The following is a 26,146-nucleotide window of genomic DNA, read 5'->3' on the forward strand; positions in this document are numbered from 1 at the left end:
ATCCAACCACGAATTTGATTAAAAAAAAGCATTTAAGAGATGTTTGAAAAATGTCCCGGATCTGTTTACGGTGTGATCCTGGAATTCTACACTGTGCGTTAACTATGGAGTCGAATAAGACATAATTAAGGAGAATAAAAGGTGATAATTGGCACGGTTCACAATTTCAGCTCCTAAGGATGGAACATAGCAACAAGCAAAGTGGCGTGAAAAGCTCCAATTATCTGTATCTCCAACTTTTACATCGTGCACAATTCTCACACAAACGCACAAAAAAAAGCCTTATAGAAGCTTCAATTGTCGCAATTACAGACGAAATAAAAAAGCATGGACTGGGAATGATGCGGTTTAACAATTGTGAGACGGCAGCAAATCCGCAGAAGCATGTCGGATTTGTGAAAAGACCATAATTGGGCTCAGGTGTTTCAATAAACACAGAGTGATTTTGTTTGTAAAAGCATAAAAACACTCTTTCTGCTGGTTGGTTATTTTTTATGGTTCTGCTCTTTATAATATGGTTTGACCAAACGACACACAAATGATGCTTGGAAGAAAAGCTGGAGAAGCTGATCAAAAGGGACATTCTTAAAAAAAAAAAAAAAAACTGAATGACTTTTTGTGGCTACTGTCTCATAGAGGCTGTCGGCACTATGTCATCATGATGTAAGAATGTACAACCCTGATTCCAAAAAAGTTGGGACAAAGTACAAATTGTAAATAAAAACGGAATGCAATGACGTGGAAGTTTCAAAATTTCATATTTTATTCAGAATAGAACATAGATGACATATCAAATGTTTAAACTGAGAAAATGTATCTTTTAAAGAGAAAAATTAGGCGATTTTAAATTTCATGACAACAACACATCTCAAAAAAGTTGGGACAAGGCCATGTTTCCCACTGTGAGACATCCCCTTTTCTCTTTACAACAGTCTGTAAACGTCTGGGGACTGAGGAGACAAGTTGCTCAAGTTTAGGGATAGGAATGTTAACCCATTCTTGTCTAATGGAGGATTCTAGTTGCTCAACTGTCTTAGGTCTTTTTTGTCGTATCTTCCGTTTTATGATGCGCCAAATGTTTTCTATGGGTGAAAGATCTGGACTGCAGGCTGGCCAGTTCAGTACCCGGACCCTTCTTCTACGCAGCCATGATGCTGTAATTGATGCAGTATGTGGTTTGGCATTGTCATGTTGGAAAATGCAAGGTCTTCCCTGAAAGAGACGTCGTCTGGATGGGAGCATATGTTGCTCTAGAACCTGGATATACCTTTCAGCATTGATGGTGTCTTTCCAGATGTGTAAGCTGCCCATGCCACACGCACTAATGCAACCCCATACCATCAGAGATGCAGGCTTCTGAACCGAGCGCTGATAACAACTTGGGTCGTCCTTCTCCTCTTTAGTCCGAATGACACGGCGTCCCTGATTTCCATAAAGAACTTCAAATTTTGATTCGTCTGACCACAGAACAGTTTTCCACTTTGCCACAGTCCATTTTAAATGAGCCTTGGCCCAGAGAAGACGTCTGCGCTTCTGGATCGTGTTTAGATACGGCTTCTTCTTTGAACTATAGAGTTTTAGCTGGCAACGGCGGATGGCACGGTGAATTGTGTTCACGGATAATGTTTTCTGGAAATATTCCTGAGCCCATTTTGTGATTTCCAATACAGAAGCATGCCTGTATGTGATGCAGTGCCGTCTAAGGGCCCGAAGATCACGGGCACCCAGTATGGTTTTCCGGCCTTGACCCTTACGCACAGAGATTCTTCCAGATTCTCTGAATCTTTTGATGATATTATGCACTGTAGATGATGATATGTTCAAACTCTTTGCAATTTTACACTGTCGAACTCCTTTCTGATATTGCTCCACTATTTGTCAGTGCAGAATTAGGGGGATTGGTGATCCTCTTCCCATCTTTACTTCTGAGAGCCGCTGCCACTCCAAGATGCTCTTTTTATACCCAGTCATGTTAATGACCTATTGCCAATCGACCTAATGAGTTGCAGTTTGGTCCTCCAGCTGTTCCTTTTTTTTGTACCTTTAACTTTTCCAGCCTCTTATTGCCCCTGTCCCAACTTTTTTGAGATGTGTTGCTGTCATGAAATTTCAAATGAGCCAATATTTGGCATGAAATTTCAAAATGTCTCACTTTCGACATTTCATATGTTGTCTATGTTCTATTGTGAATAAAATATCAGTTTTTGAGATTTGTAAATTATTGCATTCCGTTTTTATTTACAATTTGTACTTTGTCCCAACTTTTTTTGGAATCGGGGTTGTAAGAATGAGTGTAACAGTCGTGCACTGCGCATGCACATACAGGTGTCCCTCTTAAAATGGCCGGTGAGTGTATACAATTCGGTTCACCATTCGAAATAAATGGACTAGACTAAAGAAATCGCTATATATATATATATATATATATATATATATATATATATATATATATATATATATATATATATATATATATATATACCCTTAGCAAAAGGAAGTTTATTCAAGTGTACTATGAGTATACTTATTTTTTACTAAAACTGAGGAAGTATACTTGAAGTTGACTTTTTATAAACTATATTTTATATACTTAAGAATAGTATAGTGATGTATACTTGGCTTATACTGAAGAGTATAAACAAAAGTCTAAGACTAAGTACATTAATACTAAGACTTATACTTTAATACTAAAACTTATACTTTAGTATACTTTTCACGTTTTTCTGCCACAAAGTACTAATACTTAGTATATCTTGCTCCAAGTGCATAATAAGGTCAAGTCATTGACTCATGCTTAACATTCAGTTTATATATTAATATAATATAATGCTGGAGTTTAAAACTTTACAGTATATAGTATGTGTGCTCAACTGCATTATCTTTATGTACCTTAAAATCATACACAAAAACAGAAAAACTTTTGACTTGACTTTATTGATCAATTTCTCCAGTAAGGAAGGACTTGATTTCATAGGTCTTTGTTTTTGAAATGTTTGAAAATATATCAAACTTGTTTTCAACATTCTGTCTTGTGATTTTGTAAATGCATCACACTCTTGTGTTCATACAGTATGAGTAAACTTTAAGAATACTTTAAGGAGTATATTTCCAGTATATAAATAGTAAGCTACAAGTAATATGCCAAGCAAACTTAAAGTATAACAAGTAAACTAGTGAAATAACCAACATTTATAACAGTATACTTAAAGTATACAATAATAAACTAAAAATAGGGACTCGAAGTATATAACTAAGGGGTGTCATGGCTCAGTCTACTAAGGCTTAAAGTTAAGTTAAAGTCCTTCCCACGCCCAATACCTGGTATTCCTAGGCAGTCTCCCACTCAAGTACTAACCAGGCCCAACTCTGATGGTGGCGCATCGGGCGGCGCCGATCTCCGTTTCCGTAGCCCTCGGCCTCTCGCCTATTACATAGCTAGGGTTACAGTGGGGGGCTAGTCCTCTGGTAACCACGAGAGTTTAACTCCCCATGCACATCTGTATTGCAGCGTGCCTTGCCAGATGGTAGTGGGTACCATTTTTATGATGGTCTTTGGTATGACCCGACCCTGAATAGAACTCCCGATCTCCCGATCGAGAGGCGGACACGCTACTACTAGGCCACTAGTCGGTAGTCTACTAAGGCGCCATGCCATAAATCCGGGGACCCGGTTCAATTCCGACCTGAAATCATTTCCCAATCTCTCTCCAGCTCATTTCCTGTCTCTACACTGTACTATCCAGTAAAGGTGAAAAAAGCCCAAAAAAATTCTTTAAAGAAGTATATAACTAGTACAATGGCAGTATATCGATAAGTGTACTTGTGGTGTACTTTAAGCATACGAGAGGGATATACCAAGTACATTGATAGTATATAGATGAGTGTACTTGTTGTATACTTTAAAGTGTACTTTTGCAAACTTAAAATGAACTTTAAAGTATACTTTTATAAACTTGAAATGTTCCAATTTAGTCTGAAAAAGTATTAAATTTGTATACTTGCTAGTACACTAGAAGTACATGGTCTGTAGTATACTTGCTATACTTATGTATGTATATATATATATATATATGATTACGTTGCACGTCCTCTGTACTGTCCAGATCCCCTGGAGAGTCAGTAAGACTGGTATCCCATACATATGTACCGGTACAGCTCAGACAGGTTCACACGGCGTTTGTTCATTAAAATGGTATAAGTGGTATCAAAGGAGGCTGGTGTGTGTGTGTGTGTGTGTGTTAGCTGATGGTGGTGATCCTGAATGTGAGAGCTTCATGTAGGAAGATCAGCAGGAAATCCGCTTTACCACTCGGATCCTGAGACGAATTTATTATATTTGCTCCAGAGCTTCTAACATAAGCCTGTTCATTTCAGCAGCTCAGCCACATGGCAAGTGTGTGTGTGTGTGTGTGTGTGTGTGTGTGTGTGTGTGTGTGTGTGTGTGTGTGGCATCAGAATGGACAGTGAAAGACACTTTGCTGACCGTATAGCGATGATGTCCACCCATAAACGTATGAAAGCCACGGCTGGACCGAATGCCTCCAGAACGTAGGTGTAATGACCACCGGACTTCTTAATGCAGGTCCCCAACTCAGCGTAGGACAGAGCACCTGATACACACACACACACACACACACACAAACAGAGGGATAGAGGGTGAGAAAGAGCAATGTAGACTGTGTGTGTGTGAACCATGGTGTTGTTTCTGCAGTGTGTTGGTATTAAATTCGGACAAGAGCTTCCGCCAGACTGGCAGCTTTAAATTCTTCAGCTCCTTAAAGCCTGTAGTAGCGACACACAAAAGAGTGCTGACAAGTGTGTAATGACTCCTGACACACACACACACACACACACACACACACACACGAGTACACACACCGTTAAACAATGCTGCTCTGACACACACGAGTTCAGACCCCATACACGCCGCCATCAAGCTCGAGTGGTTCATTTCTGCTATGAAAATAAGGGCAGAGAAAATATAATTCTCTCTCTCTCTGTCTGTCCATCTCTCTCTCTACTTCTGTCTCTCTGTGTCCATCTCTCTCCCTCTCTCTGTCAATCTCTCTCTCTCTACTTCTGTGTCTCTCTCTGTCCATCTCTCTCTGTCTATCTCTCTCTCCCTTTCTCTGTCCATCTTTCTCTCTCTCTCTCTCTCTCTTACACAGTCCTGCTCCCTCCGTTCCCAGACTGCAGCAGATTTAAAGCTTGCATTGATCTTTTTTCTTTCTTTTGTGTTCTTTCACATAATCGCACACTGCTGTGTATTTGTGCTGCCTTTCACTTCCCCCTGTGTTACAAACCGACTCAAAATAATAACTAATAATTAACATTTGTTCCTATTCTTGGTGTGCTAATGGGTCAAACAGACGATTAAGCTGATTGCGGAAAGAAAATAATGAATTACTGACACAAAACTAAATTACTAGAAAATAAAAAGGCAAGCATTTACGCAGGTCATCGCTGCGAACGCTGACTGGTTCATCTGCGATGATCAGATTTTTGCTTTCACAATACTGTAATGATGACTCATGGCTTTTTTTACACTGCTGAAATCTTTATATTATATATATTTATTCAAAAGCACCACAGGGTGCAGCTGCCACCCCGGACAGGTTTGTGTCTGGACATGTTTGAACTCAGCTGTACTTCATGAAACAAACACCACTGCGAAATGCAATGTGCAGTCATTCTTGGATCTTAAATAATCGTATTTGATCCAAATTGTGGATTTGCTAAAAGTGAAATAACATGAGTCTTCGTCATGAGGAAAAATAAACAGATGTGATGATTTTTTTGGGATGTTTTTTTGTTTGTTTAAATTCTACCAGTCAAAAGTTTGTACACTCCTACACAACTCATTCCCAGTTTTTTATTTTCTATATTTTGTAATTTCTAAAGTGTAGAACAGGACTGAATGAAGATGTCAAAACTATGAAATAACATCTGGAACAGATATGTAATTTTATGGTAAACAAAAAAGTGTAAAAAAAACCCACCAAAAACAAAATATATTTGATATTTTAGATTTTCCAAAGTATCCAGCGTTGACCTTGATGACACTTTGCACATTATTGGCGTTACCAGTTTCATGAGGTTATTACCTGGAATGCTTTTCAGTTAACAGGTGTGGCCTCGTCAAAGTGAATTAGTGGATGAGTTTCTTACCGTCTTAATCCGTTTGAGATCATCCAACGATAAAGAGTAAAGAATGAAAATCCTAAATAAATCTCATCTCATCTCATTATCTCGAGCCGCTTTATCCTTCTACAGGGTCGCAGGCGAGCTGGAGCCTATCCCAGCTGACTACGGGCGAAAGGCGGGGTACACCCTGGACAAGTCGCCAGGTCATCACAGGGCTGACACATAGACACAGACATCCATTCACACTCACATTCACACCTACGCTCAATTTAGAGTCACCAGTTAACCTAACCTGCATGTCTTTGGACTGTGGGGGAAACCGGAGCACCCGGAGGAAACCCACGTGGACACGGGGAGAACATGCAAACTCCGCACAGAAAGGCCCTCGCCGGCCACGGGGCTCGAACCCGGACCTTCTTGCTGTGAGGCGACAGCGCTAACCACTACACCACCGTGCCGCCGTTTATTGATATTTTCATGAAAAATTGCAGTGTATAAAGGTGTGACATGTTTCCTTACTAGAGGTTTTTCTATCTCCATAGCTCTTGAACTCGAGTCGTCGTGCCCAGTTAAGATCTTGGCACCATGATGACATGGTCCGAGCTTACCAAAGAGTAAAAGAAGATGGCATCAGCGTTTATAAAGCTGCCAGAATACCGTTGACAATACCGTTGGGGTTTTTTTTGGCATGTTCTGCATGGGATACGGAATTCCGTGCCCATTTCAGCTGACGTCATATAGCTCGAGAACACGTGACGCGGAATTTCCCACATGTATTTTGAGCAAGGCTTTAGAAGTTTGTTTTTTTGCTAGAAAACGTTTTTTCTGGTGAGTTTTTTTATGCCATTTATTTCAGAAAAATGTATTAGAGCTAAAATTAACCAACAAAGACTTCATTCAAATGCAGATTTGATGCAAGAACTGTCAAAAGCAGCTTAGAACGCATTTATTTTAACATTTCCTTGTCATTGAACACAACAGTATTAGGGCCTACCTAAAATAAAAATATATTTTTCATTTGGGCATAAATAACTGAATAAAATAAATAAAACAAATAAATAACTGAATAAAACATTACCCTGTTAATAATCCAAAACAGATACCCTTCAAGCTGCCCATTTTCTGTGCTTTGGTTAATAAACTCAAGAACTAACTCACATTCTCAATCTTGCTTAAAGGGAGAAATGGCCTTGTGGGTTAAACACAAAGGTCGAGTGCTGGACGGTGGAAGAAAGAACGCAAACCTTTCTGTCCATTCTGGCTGGAATTGGCGGTTCTCGCTGTCCAGTTTTCTTTTTGGTGCAAACTTCGAGCATGCCATTGTGGCTACGGCCGGTAAACTGACTGTCTGGAGTTTTGCGAGGGCTTAGATTAGCCTTGCTATTTGTTTATCGTTGCCATGGAGGCAGTCCTCACATCTCGTCGCAGCGCGAGGGGCGCGCTTTCAAAATAAGAGCGGACAGCGCGATTAAAAAAAAAACGAATAAAAAAAAAACCACACAGAACAGCTCGCGGGCCAGAAATAGACCCCCCGGGGGCCACTATTTGAGTATGGGGGATTTAGAGTCACCAGTTAACCTAACCTGCATGTCTTTGGACTGTGGGGGAAACCGGAGCACCCGGAGGAAACCCACGCGGACACGGGGAGAACATGCAAACTCCGCACAGAAAGGCCCTCGCCGGCCACGGGGCTCGAACCCAGGCCTTCTTGCTGTGAGGCGACAGCGCTAACCACTACACCACCGTGCCGCCCCTCCTAAATAAATCAATAGTCCTATTCGTCAATTGTCATAATCTGTACAGTATTATGTCAAGAACCGAACAACTAAAGGGGTGTTCACACGGCAACGTTTACTCCGGTGTATCACCGGGGCTGCCCCGGTAGAGCGTTCACACGGTACAAAGTTATACCGGTGTGGCCCCTGAAAGCTGCTTAAACCGGTGCAAATCTAACCCTGCTCGGGAGGTGGTTTAAGAAATTTACTCCGGAGTAAATGCTAGTTTGCGGGGCAGCACCGATATAAAATGGGACGTCTGAACGCTACAGGGGTAGACTCGCTACACGTGAGGAGAGTTGATTACATACGGGCATTGCATAATTTGCATCCTGGTATTTTGCGCTTCCAAAATGGTGAATATCAACAACAACAGAACTGCGTGTCTTCATCCACGTTGTTTTCCCGGCGCTTGGTGATGCCATGACAACCGGGAAAAAGAAGTACATTTTCACGCATGCGCATATTTCATTTCCGCATTATTACTATCGGAAATGATAGTAATAATGATAGGAAATGATAGTAATAAAAGGAAATATCAAAACTTTATTACTATCAAAGGAAATGATAGTAATAAAGTTTTTGCTACTATAACACGGTCGCAGAAACTGCCGTGTGACCGCAAGTGGGGCTGCACCGGTGCTAACACGCTTCTCTCTAGTAAGCAGGGTTGTGACGTGTGAACGCTGCACAGAATTTACACCGGTGTAAGATATATCGCAACAAAATACATCGGTGCAGCATCGATGCAAATATGTGCCGTGTGAACACCCTATTAGTAAAGAGAAACGACATCCATCTTTACTTTAAGACATGAAGTGACTTTTCATCTCATCTCATTATCTCTAGCCGCTTTATCCTTCTACAGGGTCGCAGGCAAGCTGGAGCCTATCCCAGCTGACTACGGGCGAAAGGCGGGGTACACCCTGGACAAGTCGCCAGGTCATCACAGGGCTGACACATAGACACAGACAACCATTCACACTCACATTCACACCTACGCTCAATTTAGAGTCACCAGTTAACCTAACCTGCATGTCTTTGGACTGTGGGGGAAACCGGAGCACCCGGAGGAAACCCACGCGGACACGGGGAGAACATGCAAACTCCACACAGAAAGGCCCTCGCCGGCCCCGGGGCTCGAACCCAGGACCTTCTTGCTGTGAGGCGACAGCGCTAACCACTACACCACCGTGCCGCCCTGAAGTGACTTTTAATTAATAAAAATAAAAAACATACATTAAATTAAAAGGTGTGTCCAAACTCTTGACTGGTTCTGTATATATTGTGCATTAAAATAGTTTAGGTCTAGGTGATGATTAGCGTGAGGGGAGGTGTGGAATAGATACTGATCCTGAGTATAATCCATTCATTTGTCATCAGGTTGCACTACTTCCGGAGTGTATCCCAGGAACACTGTGCATGAGGTGGGAATTCATCCTGGATGGGATGCCATTTTGCTCACTCACTCACTCACTCACTCACTCACACAAGGGATGATTTTAGAAAGTTGGAGGAAACCGGAGAACCTGAAGGACCTCGTGTATGAGAACATGTCAAACTCTATACAGGTTGTGTGGCAACTCAATGTATATCTGTGTGTTTATTCCAACCACATTCACTGGAAATGAGCAATCATGTGCTCTGATTGGCTACTCTACTCCTAGGCTATCGGCTCATATTGCTGGGTTTCAGTCACATGACAATTTTTAGCGGTTTTACCAGAAGTGAAATAGTTCTGGGAAACAACTGCTGTAGTGCAAACAACTAGCGACAACTTATCAGAGTACGCTCGTAATCTAGAAGCCACTGCTGGCTTTAGATATATTCAGAAGGGTCGATTCTATGTGCAATAGAATCGACCCCTACAGTCTGGGAAAGAAGGATTTGTCATATGATCTCGAAAACTACCCTTCAGTCGAGTTCCCCGACATCTCGAACTATCTGGTGTTGCAGACGTCCTTCTACACCGCAAAACAGATGAAAGCGTGGAAGAGTATGGAGGCTTACAACTGTTTTGTATGTGGCTGGGTAAAGGACCTCAGGATCAAGTCGCTGCCCAATGAATCCTGTATTGTTTTTGCCCATGCAAGTATGCTTTTTTTAAAGCTTTTTGTTCGCGTCTTTACAACGAAGCGCTGCAAGTTGAAGTGTAAACAAACAACAGTTTGCTGGATTCTCACTTGTGTTGGCTCTTATCTCTCAGCTAAATCATTCACAAAGATCATCAGAAACCCCTTTAAAGACCTGGATCTTAGTTAAACAAGACGGAGAAGTGATCACGGCGCATTGTAACTGTACGGCTGGGGAAGAATTTTGTCGCGACCTTCATGCATATGGACTTCGTGAGGAGTAAACAAAGAAACAGCTGGGGACTTTAGCGCTTCGTGACTGAAAAAAGTACCGTAAAATAACGACACATACTGTAGCAAGAAAAGTACTTGGAAAATACTAAGGACATAGCTGAGAGGGAGATACAAACAGTGTGGGCTTTATAGATAATTGGGCTAATTTTGAGAGCACTGCTGGCCTGTTAGGGCGGGACGGTATCCATCCCACTTGGGAAGGTGCTGCTCTCATTTCTTGCAGCATAGGTCATAGTCTCAGAACAGGTCTAGCTAACTTCTGACAATCCAGAGCCAAGGCCAGGGAGCAGACAAACAGGCTAAACCGACTGTCTGCTCGCTGCACAGAGTTGTCACTCAGGGTCCACTACATCAAGACTGTGTCTGTTCACCGAGCTCAACAAAAAAGTGGAACACTAACTGTACAGCCGCTGCCAGCACCTTTGATCGAATGGTGGGGCTATTAAATATTAGATCTCTTACATCTAAAGCGCTAATGGTTAATGAACTCATAACTGATCAGGAGTTTAATGTACGGTACACTGTGTGCACAATTATTAGGCAAGTTGTATTCCTGATGATTAATTTTATCGTTGAACAAATACAGTGCTCTCAGTCAATCCAAATTGTTAATAAACCTAAAACCAGAATGATTAACAAAGGAAAGGGGAGTTTAGGCCTTCTCAGGGGAATATATAAGTGTGCAGAATTATTAGGCAACATTTAGTGTGCAGAATTATTATGCAACTAAATGAAAAGCTTAAACCATCTCACTTGTTTATTTTAATTTTTAGTGTAACAAATAAACAACTCAGAATTAACAAATAAACACTTCTAGCATTTCAAAAATATTCAGTGACCAATATAGCCACCCTTCTTTTCAATAACTGCCATGAGCCTTCCATCCAGTCTGTTAGTTTTTTGATTTGTTGACGATCAACTTTTTGTGCAGGAGCAACCACGGCCTCCCAAATGCTATTCAGAGTGGTGTATTGTCTTCCCTCGCTGTAAATCTCATGCTTAAGAAGGGGCCACAAGTACTCAATAGGGTTTAAGTCAGGTGAGGAAGGGGGCCATGTCATTACTTTGTCATCTTTAAGGCCTTTGCGGGCTCGCCAAGCAGTGGAGTACTAGGGTGCATGTGATGGTGCATTGTTCTGCATAACAATCATGGCCTTCTTGAATGATGCAGACTTCTTCCCATACCACTGCTTGAAGAATGCATCTTTTAGAAACTGGCAGTAGGTTTGGGAGTTGATGTTAAGTCCATCTTCAACCTGAAATGGTCAAACTAGCTCATCCTTAATAATAGCAGCCCATGCCATTACCCCTCCACCACCTTGCTGGTGTCTGAGTCAAAGTGCCCTGTGTCCATTAGTTATCCAGCTATGGGCCCATCCATCTGGTCTATCCAGAGCCACTCTCATTTCATCCGTCCATAAAACCTTTGGAAAATCTGTCTTCAGATATTTCTTGGCCCAATCTTGACATTTCAACTTGTGAGTCTTGTTTAGTGGTGGTCATGTTTCAGCCTTCCTTACCTTGGCCATGTCTCTGAGCACCGAACACCTTGTCCTTCTGGACACTCCAGGTCGGTTGCAGTTCTAGAATATTGTGGCACTGGAGGATAATGGGTTCCTGGTAGCTTCATGTTTAATCCTTCTCAAGTCTTTTGCGGTTAATTTGTGTCTTTTCTTCTCCACACATTTTTTGCGACCCTGTTGACTATTTGCAACAAAACGTTTGATTGTTCTGTGCTCACATTTCTATAGCTTAGCTATTTCAAGAGTGCTGCATCCCTCTGATAGGCATTTTACAATTTTTGTCTTTTCAGTGTCTGTTAAATCTCTTTTTTGGCCCATTTTGCCTGAGATAAAGAAGCTGCCTAATAATTATGCACACCTTAATATAGGGTATTAATGACTTTAGGTCACACCCTCCCTCATTACACAAATAAATACCACCTGAGAATGCTTAAATCCAATTAGCATTCAAGTGTATCTAGCTTGCGGTTGGAAAACATGCATAGAAATAATGGTAGGGTCAGAGTACTCACTTGCCTAATAATTGTGCACACAGTGTACTTTGTTTAACTGAAACATGGATTAAGCCAAATGAATAGCATTAAATGAAGCTAGTCGTCCTGGATACAGTTATATACACCAGCCTCGTCTCACCGGCAGAGGAGGAGGCGTCGCGGTTATTTATAATGATTATCTAGGTGTAACACAAAAACCTCGTTATAAATGTAATACATTTGAAGTTCTTCATACTAATATCATGTATGTAGCCTCGAAAAATAGGTCTACCCAGTTAATTCCATTACTTATTATTTACAGGCCCCCGGGGCCATATTCTGAGTTTCTTTCTGAATTTGCAGATTTTATCTCAGATCTGGTTATTTCCTTCGACAAAGCTTTAGTTGTCGGAGATTTTAATATTCACTTCGATAACCCAGAAGACCCTTTGAAAACAGTGTTTGTGTCCATTTGAGATTCAGTAGGGATTAATCAGAATGTCATACTGTAGGATCGACCCATAATGGTGGTCACACCCTTGATCTAATACTAACATCCGGGTTAACTGTAGAAAATATAGTCACACTTCCACAGTCTGAAGTTATCTCAGATCATTATCTCATCTTATTCAAAGTATGTCTGAGTAATATGCACCTCACCACGCTACTGTATTAAGGCCGAATCCCATTTCACCCCTTGGACCAACCCCTTGGCCCTTCCCCTCCATTTTGCGTGTTCACGTGAAGGGGTAGGGGTATCCCAATCCCAGTTAACGCGGAGGGGTAGGGGAAGGGGTAGGGCTTCTGTACCCCTCCAAACGGAGATTTTCCTGGAGCTGACTCCGAACGAAGGGGTTTGAGTGATTTCCCACAATGCCATGCGGATTTCAGCGAGATTTCATGCGGATTTCATAAAGATGGCGGTTCCCGCGGCGAAAGATTGTCATAAATGTATTTTCTCCATTATTTACGTGTTTTAAGTTGTTATCCAGAGGAAACACGCCGCTTGATTCGCTTTCGAGCTGAGAATGAGCAGCGATTTCTGAAATCCAAGCTGCTGCTAAAAAGCTTTGGGAGTGAGTATTGTTTTCGGTTGCTTTACTGCGTACGTTTTGTTCTGTTATTCTCGCTTTTATTGTTTACATGAGTGTTCTGACACCTCATTCTGTCGGATGTGGTGCACGAAGCGCCAAAGATATCCCATTCAGTGGCGTTAGTTAACAAATCACACCCTGCCAGCAGAGATTTCTGGCTCTGACTGTAGCAGCTGGTCGCAGCCAATGACGCATTTGGTTGCGTTTTGCTAACGTAAACGCTGACGGAGGTACGCGATGACGTATGCGATCGTTGAAGGGCTATCCCAATACGTAAGGGTTGAATTTCAAGCCCTATCCCTTGTAGCTCAGTTTCAAGGGGAAGGGCCAAGGGGAAGGCGGAGGGGTAGGGGTAGAAATTAGAATTGGGATTGGGCCTATATGTACATTCACGTCAACTCCTGCACAGGGCTTTATAAATGATCTCCCAGAGTTATCAACTTTGATTGGGTCACTGTCAGCCCCTGCAGAACTTGATCAGGCATCTGAATGCTTAGAGTCAACGTTCCGCCATAATTCAGATAATGTAGCTCCTCTTAAAAGGAACATGATCAGAGAGAAAAAAATTAGCACCCTGGTATAATGATGACACTCGCACTTTAAAACAGACTCCTCAAAAATTGGAACATAAATGGCATCAAACAAAATTGGTAACGTTCAAATTAGCATGGAAGGCGAGCTTCCTGAAGTATAGAGAAGCTCTTAGTGCTGCGAGATCAACATATCTCTCCTCCCTAATAGAAGATAACAAAAATAACCCGAGATTCCTATTTAATACTGTAGCAAAATTAACCAGGAATAAGTCCACTATAGACACATGCACACCTGCAGTATGTAGTAGCAACGACTTCATGAATTTTTTAAATGACAAAATTGAGAATATCCGACAAAAAATTCAAACCACTAATTTAAGTCTTTCATTCGAAACTCACATTGATAACATTACCCGGATAGCTTTCTTTCATCTCAGAAATATTGCTAAGATACGAAATTTAATGTCACTACATGACAGAAAAACTAGTTCATGCTTTCGTTCCCTCCAGGTTGGATTATTGTAATGCCTTACTGTCTGGATGTTCCAATAAGAGCATAAACAAGCTCCAGTTAGTTCAAAATGCAGCAGCGAGAGTCCTTACTAGAACTAGAAAATATGACCACATCACGCCTGTCTTATCCACACTGCATTGGCTCCCAATCAAATTTCATATTGATTATAAAATACTACTATTGACCTTTAAAGCACTGAGTGAACTTCTGGTCCTCTATGACCCGCCACGCCTACTTAGATCAAAAGGTGCAGGCTATCTGCTGGTACCTCGTATAGTGAAGGCTACATCAGGGGGCGGAGCCTTTTCTTACAAAGCCCCACAGTTATGGAACAGCCTTCCAAATAGTGTTCGGGACTCAGACACAGTCTCAGCGTTTAAGTCTCGGCTGAAAACATATCTGTTTAGTCAAGCCTTGTGTTAATGGTGTTTATGAGGTAAAGGTGGAGATCTGGAGGGTCCTCAGACAGAGTGTTTTGGTAAACTGGGATGTACGGATGCTGTCAGTCCCCACTTGTTTGCTCACTCGAGCTTGTTGATGGTGTAGTGGATGCTGCTTTATGTCCCGGGGCCCCTCATGCCTGTGTTACCTTCTGGCTCTCCCCTTTTAGTTATGCTGTCATAGTTAGTTTTTTCTGGAGTCCCCGCTTGTACTCAGTGCAATATGTATACTGTTCCCACTTATTCAGGTGACATGGGGCATACCGGTATCTAACAACCTGTGTCCCCCCCCATCTGTCCCTCTGAGTTACATGTCAATCCTGAGATCGAGACTCTGACCTCTTCTGCTCCTCGGACCTGCCTGATCCATCCTGATGCCCTACTTCTGGCTGGAGTCTCATCATGTCATTCCTGTAGAGGAGGGCCCCATATGGACAGTTGAAAGTCACACTTGGAAGACAATCTGGACTCTTACAGTAACGCTTTTATGGCTGAGGACTACAGTTGACTTGCTAACTTTAGGACTGCAGTTGTCATGAACAGTTTTGCACTCCAGTTTCCATCAATGAAGAGTTTATAACATCAACGAGAACAGTTAAAACTGTTAATGTTATAGTCATGTTGTCTGTTGTTGCCCAAATGAGGATGGGTTCCCTTTTGAGTCTGGTTCCTCTCGAGGTTTCTTCCTCATGTCGTCTGAGGGAGTTTTTCCTTGCCACCGTCGCCACAGGTTTGCTCATTGGGGATAGATTAGGGATAAAATTAGCTTGTGTTTTAAGTTGTTTAAATTCTGTAAAGCTGCTTTGCGACAATGTTTATTGTTAAAAGTGCTATACAAATAAACTTGACTTGACTTGACTTGATATACAAACCTTTCACCAAGTGATCACTGCAAACTCGAGCAGGCTTCGACTCGGCTCCCTTCCATTTCACTGAGAGGTTCAAAAGCCACCTTTCTCCACGTCTTTTTGTGAAATCCTGTGTTCGTTCACCTTTTTTTATTAGTTCACGGGGAACCCTGAAGAAACTTTTATCAGTTTCACGGTTTGATCGATTCGAACAACCGAAAACAATGCAAGCATAAGGCATTTTTCATGCAAGCAATGCACCTTCTCCGTACAAACACTTTGTCAACTGAGCTTTGGAGGACCACCAGCTAAAGATTTGAATAACTAATGAGGTGGATGTGACATCACATGAAACCCAGCAATACCGTGAGCAGAGAAAAACAAAATGGCGGAGCGTGTTGCTGAATCAACCGAGGATGAAATAAAAACTCTACTCGAAAACAAAACTGCAAAAAAAAACAACAAAAGAAAAGCAAGAAAATATGGAAAGTATTTGATGGTGAGAACATATGTGACCCCTCACCGAATCCAGGGACACATGTCAGCCGAAACGAATCCGAGATAATCGCAAAAGAAGCATTTTTTTTTCGAAATTTGTGATTTTTGTTTTTTTTCCATCATGTGCAAGTTGAGATCTTGAAGAATGCAATCAGTATTTCAGATAATAGATTGTTTTGTTGGAAAAGCATACATTTTTTGTTGCAAATTGTCTCGTTTTTGTCAGGACTGTAGTCTGCTGGGGGGTGTGGGATATGGGCCATTCACATGATGATTTAAGTCTTTTTTTTTTTTTTTTCGCGAATCAGCTGTATGATACGAGCTGAGCGCATGGCTACTTAACCTGCATACAGGCATGTAATTTCACTATGGAATGAGGAAGTTAAACAGAGCGCAGAGGAGCTGAAACACCGCAAAGCAAACAGATACACGGTATTTACATCGGAGATAAACATTTCTAGCAAAAAAAACTGCAACACGGACCGTTCTAGGACTACATTCCATCGGAGGCATTGGTGTGTGCAAGGTGCCGTTTCTCTTTCTGATGGGGTAAGTTTATTAATCTAAGGCTGTGTGGTTATTTTTGCATGTAACGGAGAGTGTTGTGGTTTGGTTAAGCCTAGGTCACAACCGGACGTACGATTTTTTGGCCGTGCGATTTTTGGCGTTTCCCAAATCGCTGCGTTTTTTTTTTTTGTTCATGGAGAAAGATGCGCGTTGGCCGTAAGTTTGTCTTGCAACCTGAAAAAACGTAAGCGCCTGTAGAGTTTGTTTGACATGACAAAGAACCTCTGTGGCCAGTCTGCGGCTCGAAAATCAGCACATCACACGTGCGCTCTCGTGCGTTTCACGCACGCTCTCATGCATTTCTTGCGTTTTTTGCACGTAGACCGGCTGTAGGAGCGCGTACTGTACGGCCGGTTGTGACCGAGGCTTTATATGAAACTAGCATTGTGTTAGTTGTGTCATCATCGTGCTATCTTTCTTTCTAACGGTGTGAGTAATTTTTCAACCACAAAACGTTAAAGTATACTTTAGGACTTATTTTTATACTTCATAATTGTTTTGGGCATACTTTGCATGGAAGGAAAATTGACGTGGTGATCTTTGTTTACATGAAAGTAGTATCGTGCTAGCTCGTAGGGGGTAGGGCTTTCCTTAATGTCATGCAAATGAGCAGCATTATGTGCCCGCCCTGCACCCAGAGTAGCTGAGATGGAAAACTTTGAGGGCGATTTTCTCCCTTTTCTGTTTTAAGAAGTATACACTTTCAAAAGGCCACACATTCTTCAAATATTGTCAGATCTCCACATGGAAGGCATCATTGGAAAGCTTAGAAACTGTACTTTCTGAATCTGTCAATAACTCAAAACGCCCCCGGGCCGACATGTGTCCCTGGATTCTGTTTTCTGACACGTATCTATTTTTTTTTATTTTTCAAGAATTATTATTATTGTTGCATTTTTCACAAATTGTTCCTGTCATTTCGCCGGTTCGTTTACATCCTAAGCGGAAATGGTTTTGTCGGACATTTTGTTTAAAGATTTTATTTATCGAATTTGCAAAAAAAAAAAAAGAATGCTCTGCTTCTCAAACTCCAGTGAATGTAGACAGAATAAAACAGTTATTCCACTCAATCTTGTCATGCATAGCTTATAGCTGCCATCAGCTCATGTGTGACTTGATTTCATGGAATAACTGTTCATATCACGAGCAAACGTAATGAGATGTGCAGATCTGAACCACAAGACATAAGGATAAGCATATCTGCTCACTGTTTGTTCCAAGCTCAAGGCCTTATTATCAAGAGTGTTTCAAACAAACAAAGAAAGGGTCCAACTACAGAGAAGGAGAAAATGGGGGCCTGTCCCTTTAAGATCACCTGGTTTTCCCCCAGCATGTTGAAAAGCATGTGCCATTGGGCTAATGAATGGCTGGGGCAACCTGACTACTTATGCAATGAACCACACACACACACACACAGGAAGCAACATGTTGCCAAGAGCTTTTCCTGCTTGAGCAATAACGTGCTCTTGAAACAAAGGTTCTCAGTCAAGATGTGTGCAGACTTTTGAATCAGCAACCTTCTCACGCGTGTGTGTGTGATCGCACTCCACTCACCAAATAATGACAGAATCCCACAAGCCACCCATATCACCAGGGACATTCCGACGCTGCCTGCGTTCTCTAGGATGCCCTTGGGTGAGATGAAGATTCCAGCACCAATGATGGTTCCTATAATGATGGAGATCCCACGCAGCAGTGTCACCTTCTTCCTCAACTGAACCTTTCCTTCATTCTGGTCCTTTAGCATTCTGGAACTGCTTTCTTGTGCACCCCTGAGATCCTGCGCCTTCATTTTGGCCATGTTAATATCAGATTAAGATTTTCATAAGATTAATATAAGATCTCTCTCTCTCTCTCTCTCTCTCTCACACACACACACACACACTCACACACCCACACACACACTCAGAGTCAGTGGAAATAAAGCCGGCGAGCTTTTTTATACTCATCACAGCTGGGACAGGAACTAGGTGGTATTGTCATAGTGCAAAGCAAACTCCTGATACGCTGCCGTCAGGTCAAAGTAATTCCCTCCTGAATAGTTAACAAGCCACCCTGACCCCGCCCCCTTTTTTATGGTCATAATACTCCCCCCTTTTTTACTCTTCCTTTCAACTAGCATCAGTGAGGGCTGTGAAAGGGGAAGGGCTGAAGGCCACGTGGAGCAGAAAAATCATCTGAGTCATGATGCAACAGCAAAACCACCTGACGTCAGGCAGCTGAAAAAAAAAACCCGTTCCATCCCTTTCTTTCCCCTTGCTCTGGTTCTGTCTTTATTTCTTTCTACCCTCTCACTCTGTCTCCAACTCACTGCTCACAACAGACATGCCCAGATTACAAAGCTGTTCATTTGAGTTGAGGCCTGAGGGTGAAATCCTTTCCCTTTTTTTTCTTTCCAGAAACAACCTGTTTGTCGCAAATAACTGATTTAGTATGACTTGTCACAGCATTTTTTTTAAACCCACATTTATAAATAATTCATAAATAATTCATAACATTTGGGTATAACTACAAGTTACAAAACACTGACACTGGAGACTCCTTCAATTGTTACATAGTATAGTATAGTATAGTATAGTATAGTATAGTATAGTATAGTATAGTATAGTATAGTATAGTATAGTTTTATTTCGGTCATTTTAAGCACATCATAAGGTACAATACTTTCATTTGATCAATGGAATTCTGACCGAAAAGGTATAGGCTGAAGCCTTGGCTTATTGCGCCTATCCTTTTTTACATTTCATTTACCGTATATATCAAAAGTAAGTAATGAAGACAAAAAAAAGAAAAAAATGAGTAAGCAAAAACAAAACGACAGATACAGTTATAATAATTTACATTTACAGAAAAAGAGAAAGGAAAGCAAAACCAAAAGAACTTAACAAGACCTCAGGAGGTATCATCTTCCACTGTAGGCTATTATTTTTATACTAAAATTTAAATACCAAACATTATAGCCTACTGTGGAAGGCACGGTGGTGTAGTGGTTAGCGCTGTCGCCTCACAGCAAGAAGGTCCGGGTTCGAGCCCCGGGCCCGGCGAGGGCCTTTCTGTGTGGAGTTTGCATGTTCTCCCCGTGTCCGTGTGGGTTTCCTCCGGGTGCTCCGGTTTCCCCCACAGTCCAAAGACATGCAGGTTAGGTTAACTGGTGACTCTAAATTGAGCGTAGGTGTGAATGTGAGTGTGAATGGTTGTCTGTGTCTATGTGTCAGCCCTGTGATGACCTGGCGACTTGTCCAGGGTGTACCCCGCCTTTCACCCGTAGTCAGCTGGGATAGGCTCCAGCTTGCCTGCGACCCTGTAGAAGGATAAAGCGGCTACAGATAATGAGATGAGATGAGATAGCCTACTGTTTCAATTTCATATCACAATTTTTAAAATGTTTAATATATATATATATGTTATTTACCAGCTGGGAGATCCATATCGTGAAATACTGTGACCGAGGCCGAGGTCAGTATTCAAGGCTGAGGTCACGGTATTTCACCATATGGACCGACCTAGTGGTTAAATAACATATTAAAATTGGTAAATAATATATTTATTTTTTCTTTACCAAATTCTAACCGAAAACAAGAGCGCCCAAAAGGGAAAACCGAGCCGAGCCGCCATTTTGAATCCTCATTCACGGCTGTAATGCAAATGGCTTCCTCCTCAGTATACAAGTGCACTTCCATGGCAGGAAAAAACTACATTTTGCCGCCTATGTAGTCCCCTATTTATACACAATTGAGTCATTCAGGATTCAGCCATGCTTTTGCTCGGCGTTAGCAGCAGTTACAGGTTTTTGGCTTTCTCCTGCAATATTTTCTTTTATTTCTTCTTGCTCAGGGTATTAAAACTCACTTTCGCTGTGAAGACTGTTGTTATCGCTATCCATGCTGTAAAATTAATGCTATTCTCCTGATGTGAAAATAAATGTTGACAAAATTTGCTGCTATTTTTGTTGTTGTTGTGAATCAGCGAGTCGCCAGAGGTCTGTATCCGGGTCCGTAACTGGGGTCCGTACCGTAGGATATGGACCCGCTCGCCAGCCAATCAGGGTGCAGGATTTGATGGAAACAGGACCGTGAAAAAAAAAAAATACATATTATCTTATAGTCTGTGTTTCAATTATTAATCATATATTTAAGAGTAATATAATAGTACCTTGGTTATGTATATATTAAATAATACATATTAGCATAGTACTTAGAAATAATACACAGTATAGTACCATAGTGTCACTGTATTATTCATTTATAATTACATTGCTGTTTTACTTATTTGTACCAACTGTAATCTCATTATGTTACTATTATTACTTTTATTATTATTTCATACTAATGCTCTGTATTTATCTATTATGTTGGCTTTGTACATTTTTTTAATTTATTGATTAATTGAGCTACACTTTTTTAGTTCATCATCTAATCTGTTCCATAAGTTTACTCCTTTAATAGATGTACATTTTATTTTTACTGTTAGAGAAAAACAAAATGGCAGATCGTGTTGCTGAACCAAATGAGGATGAAATAAAAACTCTACTTGGAAACAAAATCCCCCCCCCCCCCCCCCCAAAAAAAAAGCAACAACAACAAAATTTGGAATAAAAACATTTGATGGTAAGAAATTTTTTTTTTCAAGAATTATTATAATAGCCAACATTTGGTGGCTACTTTGAAGACTATAAATTATCTTATCTCATCTCATTATCTCTAGCCGCTTTATCCTGTTCTACAGGGTCGCAGGCGAGCTGGATCCTATCCCAGCTGACGACGGGCGAAAGGCGGGGTACACCCTGGACAAGTCGCCAGGTCATCACAGGGCTGACACATAGACACAGACAACCATTCACACTCACATTAACACCTACGCTCAATTTAGAGTCACCAGTTAACCTAACCTGCATGTCTTTGGACTGTGGGGGAAACCGGAGCACCCGGAGGAAACCCACGCGGACACGGGGAGAACATGCAAACTCCGCACAGAAAGGCCCTCGCCGGCCACGGGGCTCGAACCCGGGCCTTCTTGCTGTGAGGCGACAGCGCTAACCACTACACCACCGTGCCGCCCACTATAAATTATTATTATTATTATTATTATTATTAAACACTTATTGTTTGTCACATAATTCCATGTGTGTTCCATGTGTTTTTTTCAGAGTTTTGGTGTCTTCAGTTTTATTCTGTAGTGGAGAAAATGGTGATCCAGAAAAAAAACTATGAATGAGTAGGGGTGTATAAACTTTTGACTGGTATGGCATATATACTACAGATCACTGATACTGTATAAATCACTTAAGGATTTAATTTGCACTTTAAAAATCTATGTCTTCCCTTCATTCATTACACACCTTATATTCACTGTCTATGAACTATTGTCTTTTTATTTTGTTATATTGTACAGCCTTTGTGTTAATTATATATATATATATATATATATATATATATATATATATATATATATATATATATAAAATCACATTTTTCACAAATTCATACTGTCACTTTGCCGGTTTGTTTACAATCCAACCTGAAATGAGTTTGTCGGATGTTTTGTATCAAGTTTTTATTTATTGAATTTGGAAAAAATAACAATAAAAATGTTCTGTTTCTTAAAATCTAGTGAATGTGGATTTCAGCTATCAGTTCATGTACAACTTGATTTTGTGGAATAACTGTTAAATATCGTGAGACTCGTTTTACAACATGGGTAGAAGTTTACAAGGACATAATTTATTACCCCATCTTAATTCTCCCTGAAAAAAAACCACAATTTGACCTTATACTTGAGACAAAATGTCATGGTTTATATGTGAATCTGCAAGTATGTCCTTCCATATAGGTGTGTGTTCAGTCAAAATGTTTGAACATAACATTCTGAAGTCATTAAAAAAGGATTCAAGCAATGAATGGTGCAACATCACATCATTCTTAGCTCCACCCACAACTAATATGTTGCAATGTTCTGAGTAATGTCGCTAAAACCTCTACAGATCAACCTCACACATACCATACTTCCTCCTCTTGGCTGAAAGTGCTACTTGCTTAAATATTGATTCTCTTGAGGCCTTATCAAAGCTTCAACAAGGACATGTTTTGTTAACTGGAGTCTGGAGTCAGCACCAGTCACAGTGACGATGCTGGAACATCAGACGTCTGTCACGTTTTAGGAGTGAGTAAAGAAATTATAAATATTAAGGAGTTATGCAAAACAGTCATGTGGAGGAGTTTGGAGAGAAATTGCCAAACTACAGTACCAGGAAAGGAGAACTGTGTGTGGTGGGTTTTTTTTTTCCCCCTACTCCCAAAAGGGTGTTTTTTGTAGACTTCTCAGAGACGTCAGAAAATCACACAGATTTTTCGGTGACACGAGTTCCTAGAACCATAACATTTAGAAAATGTTGTGCTTAAACTAATGAGCTAAAACCCAAAGAGGCCCCAAATGACCTAGAATCCCACAGACATTATAATAAACGAGGACTCCGTCGATGTTCCAATGAACTGGAATCACAGCCTCACTAATGAACTAGAATCCCATAGAGGCTCTTATGATCTAGAACTCCAGAGAAGCTCCAATGAACTACAACCACAGAGTCACTCCAATGAACTAGAACTCCACACAATTCCAGTGAATTAGAACCACATTGTTGCTCCAGTTAATGAGAATGCCATAGAGGCTCTTATAAACTGGAACTGCAGAAACGCACTAATAAACCAGAACCCCACAGATGGTCTAATAGACTACAATCCCATTGAAGCTCCATTGAACCAAAAACCCTCGAGAAACTCCAATGAACTACAACCACATAGTCATGGGAATGAACTAGAATGCCTTCGTGGCTCTTGTGATTAAGAACCCCAGAGAAGCACCGATGAATTATAACCCCACAGAAGGTTGAATAAACGAACTCCACAGAAGCTCAAATGAACAAGGACTCTATAGAAGCTCTGATAAACTAGAATCACATAGGTGCTCCAATGAACTAGAACTCCACACAAGTGCCAGTGAATTAGAACCACATTGCGGCTCCAGTAAATGATAATTCCTATAGAAGCGCCAATGAACTACGACCACAAAGTAATGGGAATTAATTAGAATGCCTTTGCGACTCTATATGATGCATAATGCCATATGAACTAGAAGCCCTCAGAAGCACTAATGAAATAGAACCCCCCAGAAGCTCAAATGAGCAAGGACTCCATAAAAGCTCCACAGGAACTAGAACTGCGTATTTGCACCAGTTATCAAGAATGCCATATGAACTAGAACCCCACAGAAGCTCTAATAATCTAGAATCCCTCAGAAATTCAAATGAACAAGGACTCCATAGAAGATCCAATGAACTAGAACCACATATTTGCACCAGTTATCTAGAATGCCATATGAACTAGAACCCCACAGAAGCTCAAAAAAACCTAAAATCCTCCACAAGCTCAAATGAACAAAGACTCCCTAGAAGCTCTAATGAACTAGAACCACATTTGTGCCAGTTATCAAGAATGCCATATGAACTAGAACCCCACAGAACCTCTAATAAACTAGAATCCCCCAGAAGCTCAAATGAACAAGGACTCTATAGAAGCTCCTTTGAACTAGAACCACATATTTGCATCAATTATCAAGGATGCCATATGAACTTGAACCTCACAGAAGCTCTAATAAATTTGAATCCCCCAGAAGCTCAAATGAACAAGGTCTCCACAGACACTCCAATAAACAAGAATAACATAGAAACTCCACTGAACTAGAACTACATAGTTGCACCAATTATCAAGAATGCCATATGAACTAGAACCCCACAGAACCTTGAGTGAACTAGAAACCCCCACAAGCTCAAATGAACAAGGACTCCATAGGCGCTCCAATCAAGTAGAATCACTATTTGTGCCAATTATCTTGAATGCCATATGAACTAGAACCCCAGAGAAGCTTTAAGAAACTAGGACTCCAAAGAAGCTCCAATAATCCAGAACCCCACTGAGTTCCCAGTGAATTAGAAGCCTATAAAAGTTCCAGCAATCTAGAACTCCATAGATGTTGTAGTGAGCTAGAAATCTGTATAACCTCCATTGGCTCCCATTTGCACTCAACGCATGACTCTACAGTTAGTAAGTTCAAGTCAACTTTATTGTCAATAATGCCATATGTGCAGGACATACAGAGAATTGAAATTGCGTTTCCCTCTTATCCGCGGTGCAAACAGTAATAAACATGAAATATAAAATATAGGTACAAGATATAAACTAAAAAAAAAAGGTGGGGTGGGGTGCAGTGGGGGAGGGGGTTTATTTACACACACAAGCTAAAGCTATCTAAGAAAAATGTGGCAGTGTGAACAGAATTAACGGTATAAATTTAAGTGTGACAAATGGCAATATAAACAAAATGAACAATGTAAACGGGAACAGCAGTCTGACAGTATAGTAGGGCAATATAGCACGATATAAACAGAATTATCAGTATAAATATAAATAAATAAATATGGCAGTATAAGCAGAATTTTCAGTGTAAGTATAAATATGGCAGATATGACAGTATAGCAGTAAAGTCTATCAAAGATAAAATATGTATAAAGTGTAAACAGTGTTGTAAACAGTTTTTATATAGTGCAATTAATTAAAAAAAACATAAATAAATAAATATGGCAGTATGAGCAGAATTTTCAATGTAAGTATAAATATGGCAGATATGTAAAAAGTGTAAACAGTGTTGTAAACAGTTTTTATATAGTGCAATTAACTAAAAAACCCATGTAGACAGTATTGTAAACAGTTTTTACATAGTGCAATTGAATTTCGTTACAGTTTGTTAAAGTGGCTGGTGACATTTGGTTTGTGTATTAAGGGAAGGCGGTACTGGCCTGGGAGGGAGTTCAGCATCCTGATGGCTTGGTGGATGAAGCTGTCTCTCAGTCTGCTGGTTCTCACCCGGAGGCTTCGCATTCTCCTCCCCGAAGGCAGGAGGCTGAAGAAGTGGTGGTTGGGATGGGTGGAGTTGCCCACAATGCTGAGTGCTCTGCGGGCCAGGCATGTGTTGTAAATATCCTGAAGGAAGGGTAGGGGGACACCGATGATGTTCTCAGCTGCTCTCACTATGCGCTGCAGGGTCTTCTGGCAGGATGCAGTACAGCCGCTGTACCACACAGTGATGCAGCTGGTCAGGATGCTCTCGATGGTCGATGGTAGAAGGTCTGCATGATAGGGACTGGTGCTCTAGCTCTTTTCACTCTGCAGAGGAAGTAGAGGTGCTGCTGAGCTTTCCTGGCCAGCGATGTGGTGTTGCTGCTCCAGGAGAGATCCTTGGTGAGGTACACACCCAGGAACTTGGTGCTGCTCACTCTCTCCACAGCAGTACCGTTGATGGTCAGTGGAGGATGCTGGGTG

General features: G+C 41.1%; 1 protein-coding gene across 1 annotated transcript in view; it reads right to left on the minus strand.

Annotated features, from left to right (window-relative positions):
* slc7a11 (solute carrier family 7 member 11) overlaps positions 1 to 18,764 on the minus strand; it is a 64,762-nt gene extending 45,998 nt beyond the window's left edge. The window contains exons 1-2 of the mRNA XM_060927232.1: positions 18,330 to 18,764; positions 4,484 to 4,610 (exon numbers count right to left, since the gene is read on the minus strand). Coding sequence (XP_060783215.1) covers positions 4,484 to 4,610; positions 18,330 to 18,576 — 374 coding nt within the window. The 5' untranslated portion in view covers positions 18,577 to 18,764. The remainder of the gene's footprint in view (positions 1 to 4,483; positions 4,611 to 18,329) is intronic.
* Positions 18,765 to 26,146: the final 7,382 nt, after the last annotated feature.

Source organism: Neoarius graeffei, chromosome 8, assembly GCF_027579695.1.
Source record: "Neoarius graeffei isolate fNeoGra1 chromosome 8, fNeoGra1.pri, whole genome shotgun sequence".
Taxonomy (NCBI): domain Eukaryota; kingdom Metazoa; phylum Chordata; class Actinopteri; order Siluriformes; family Ariidae; genus Neoarius; species Neoarius graeffei.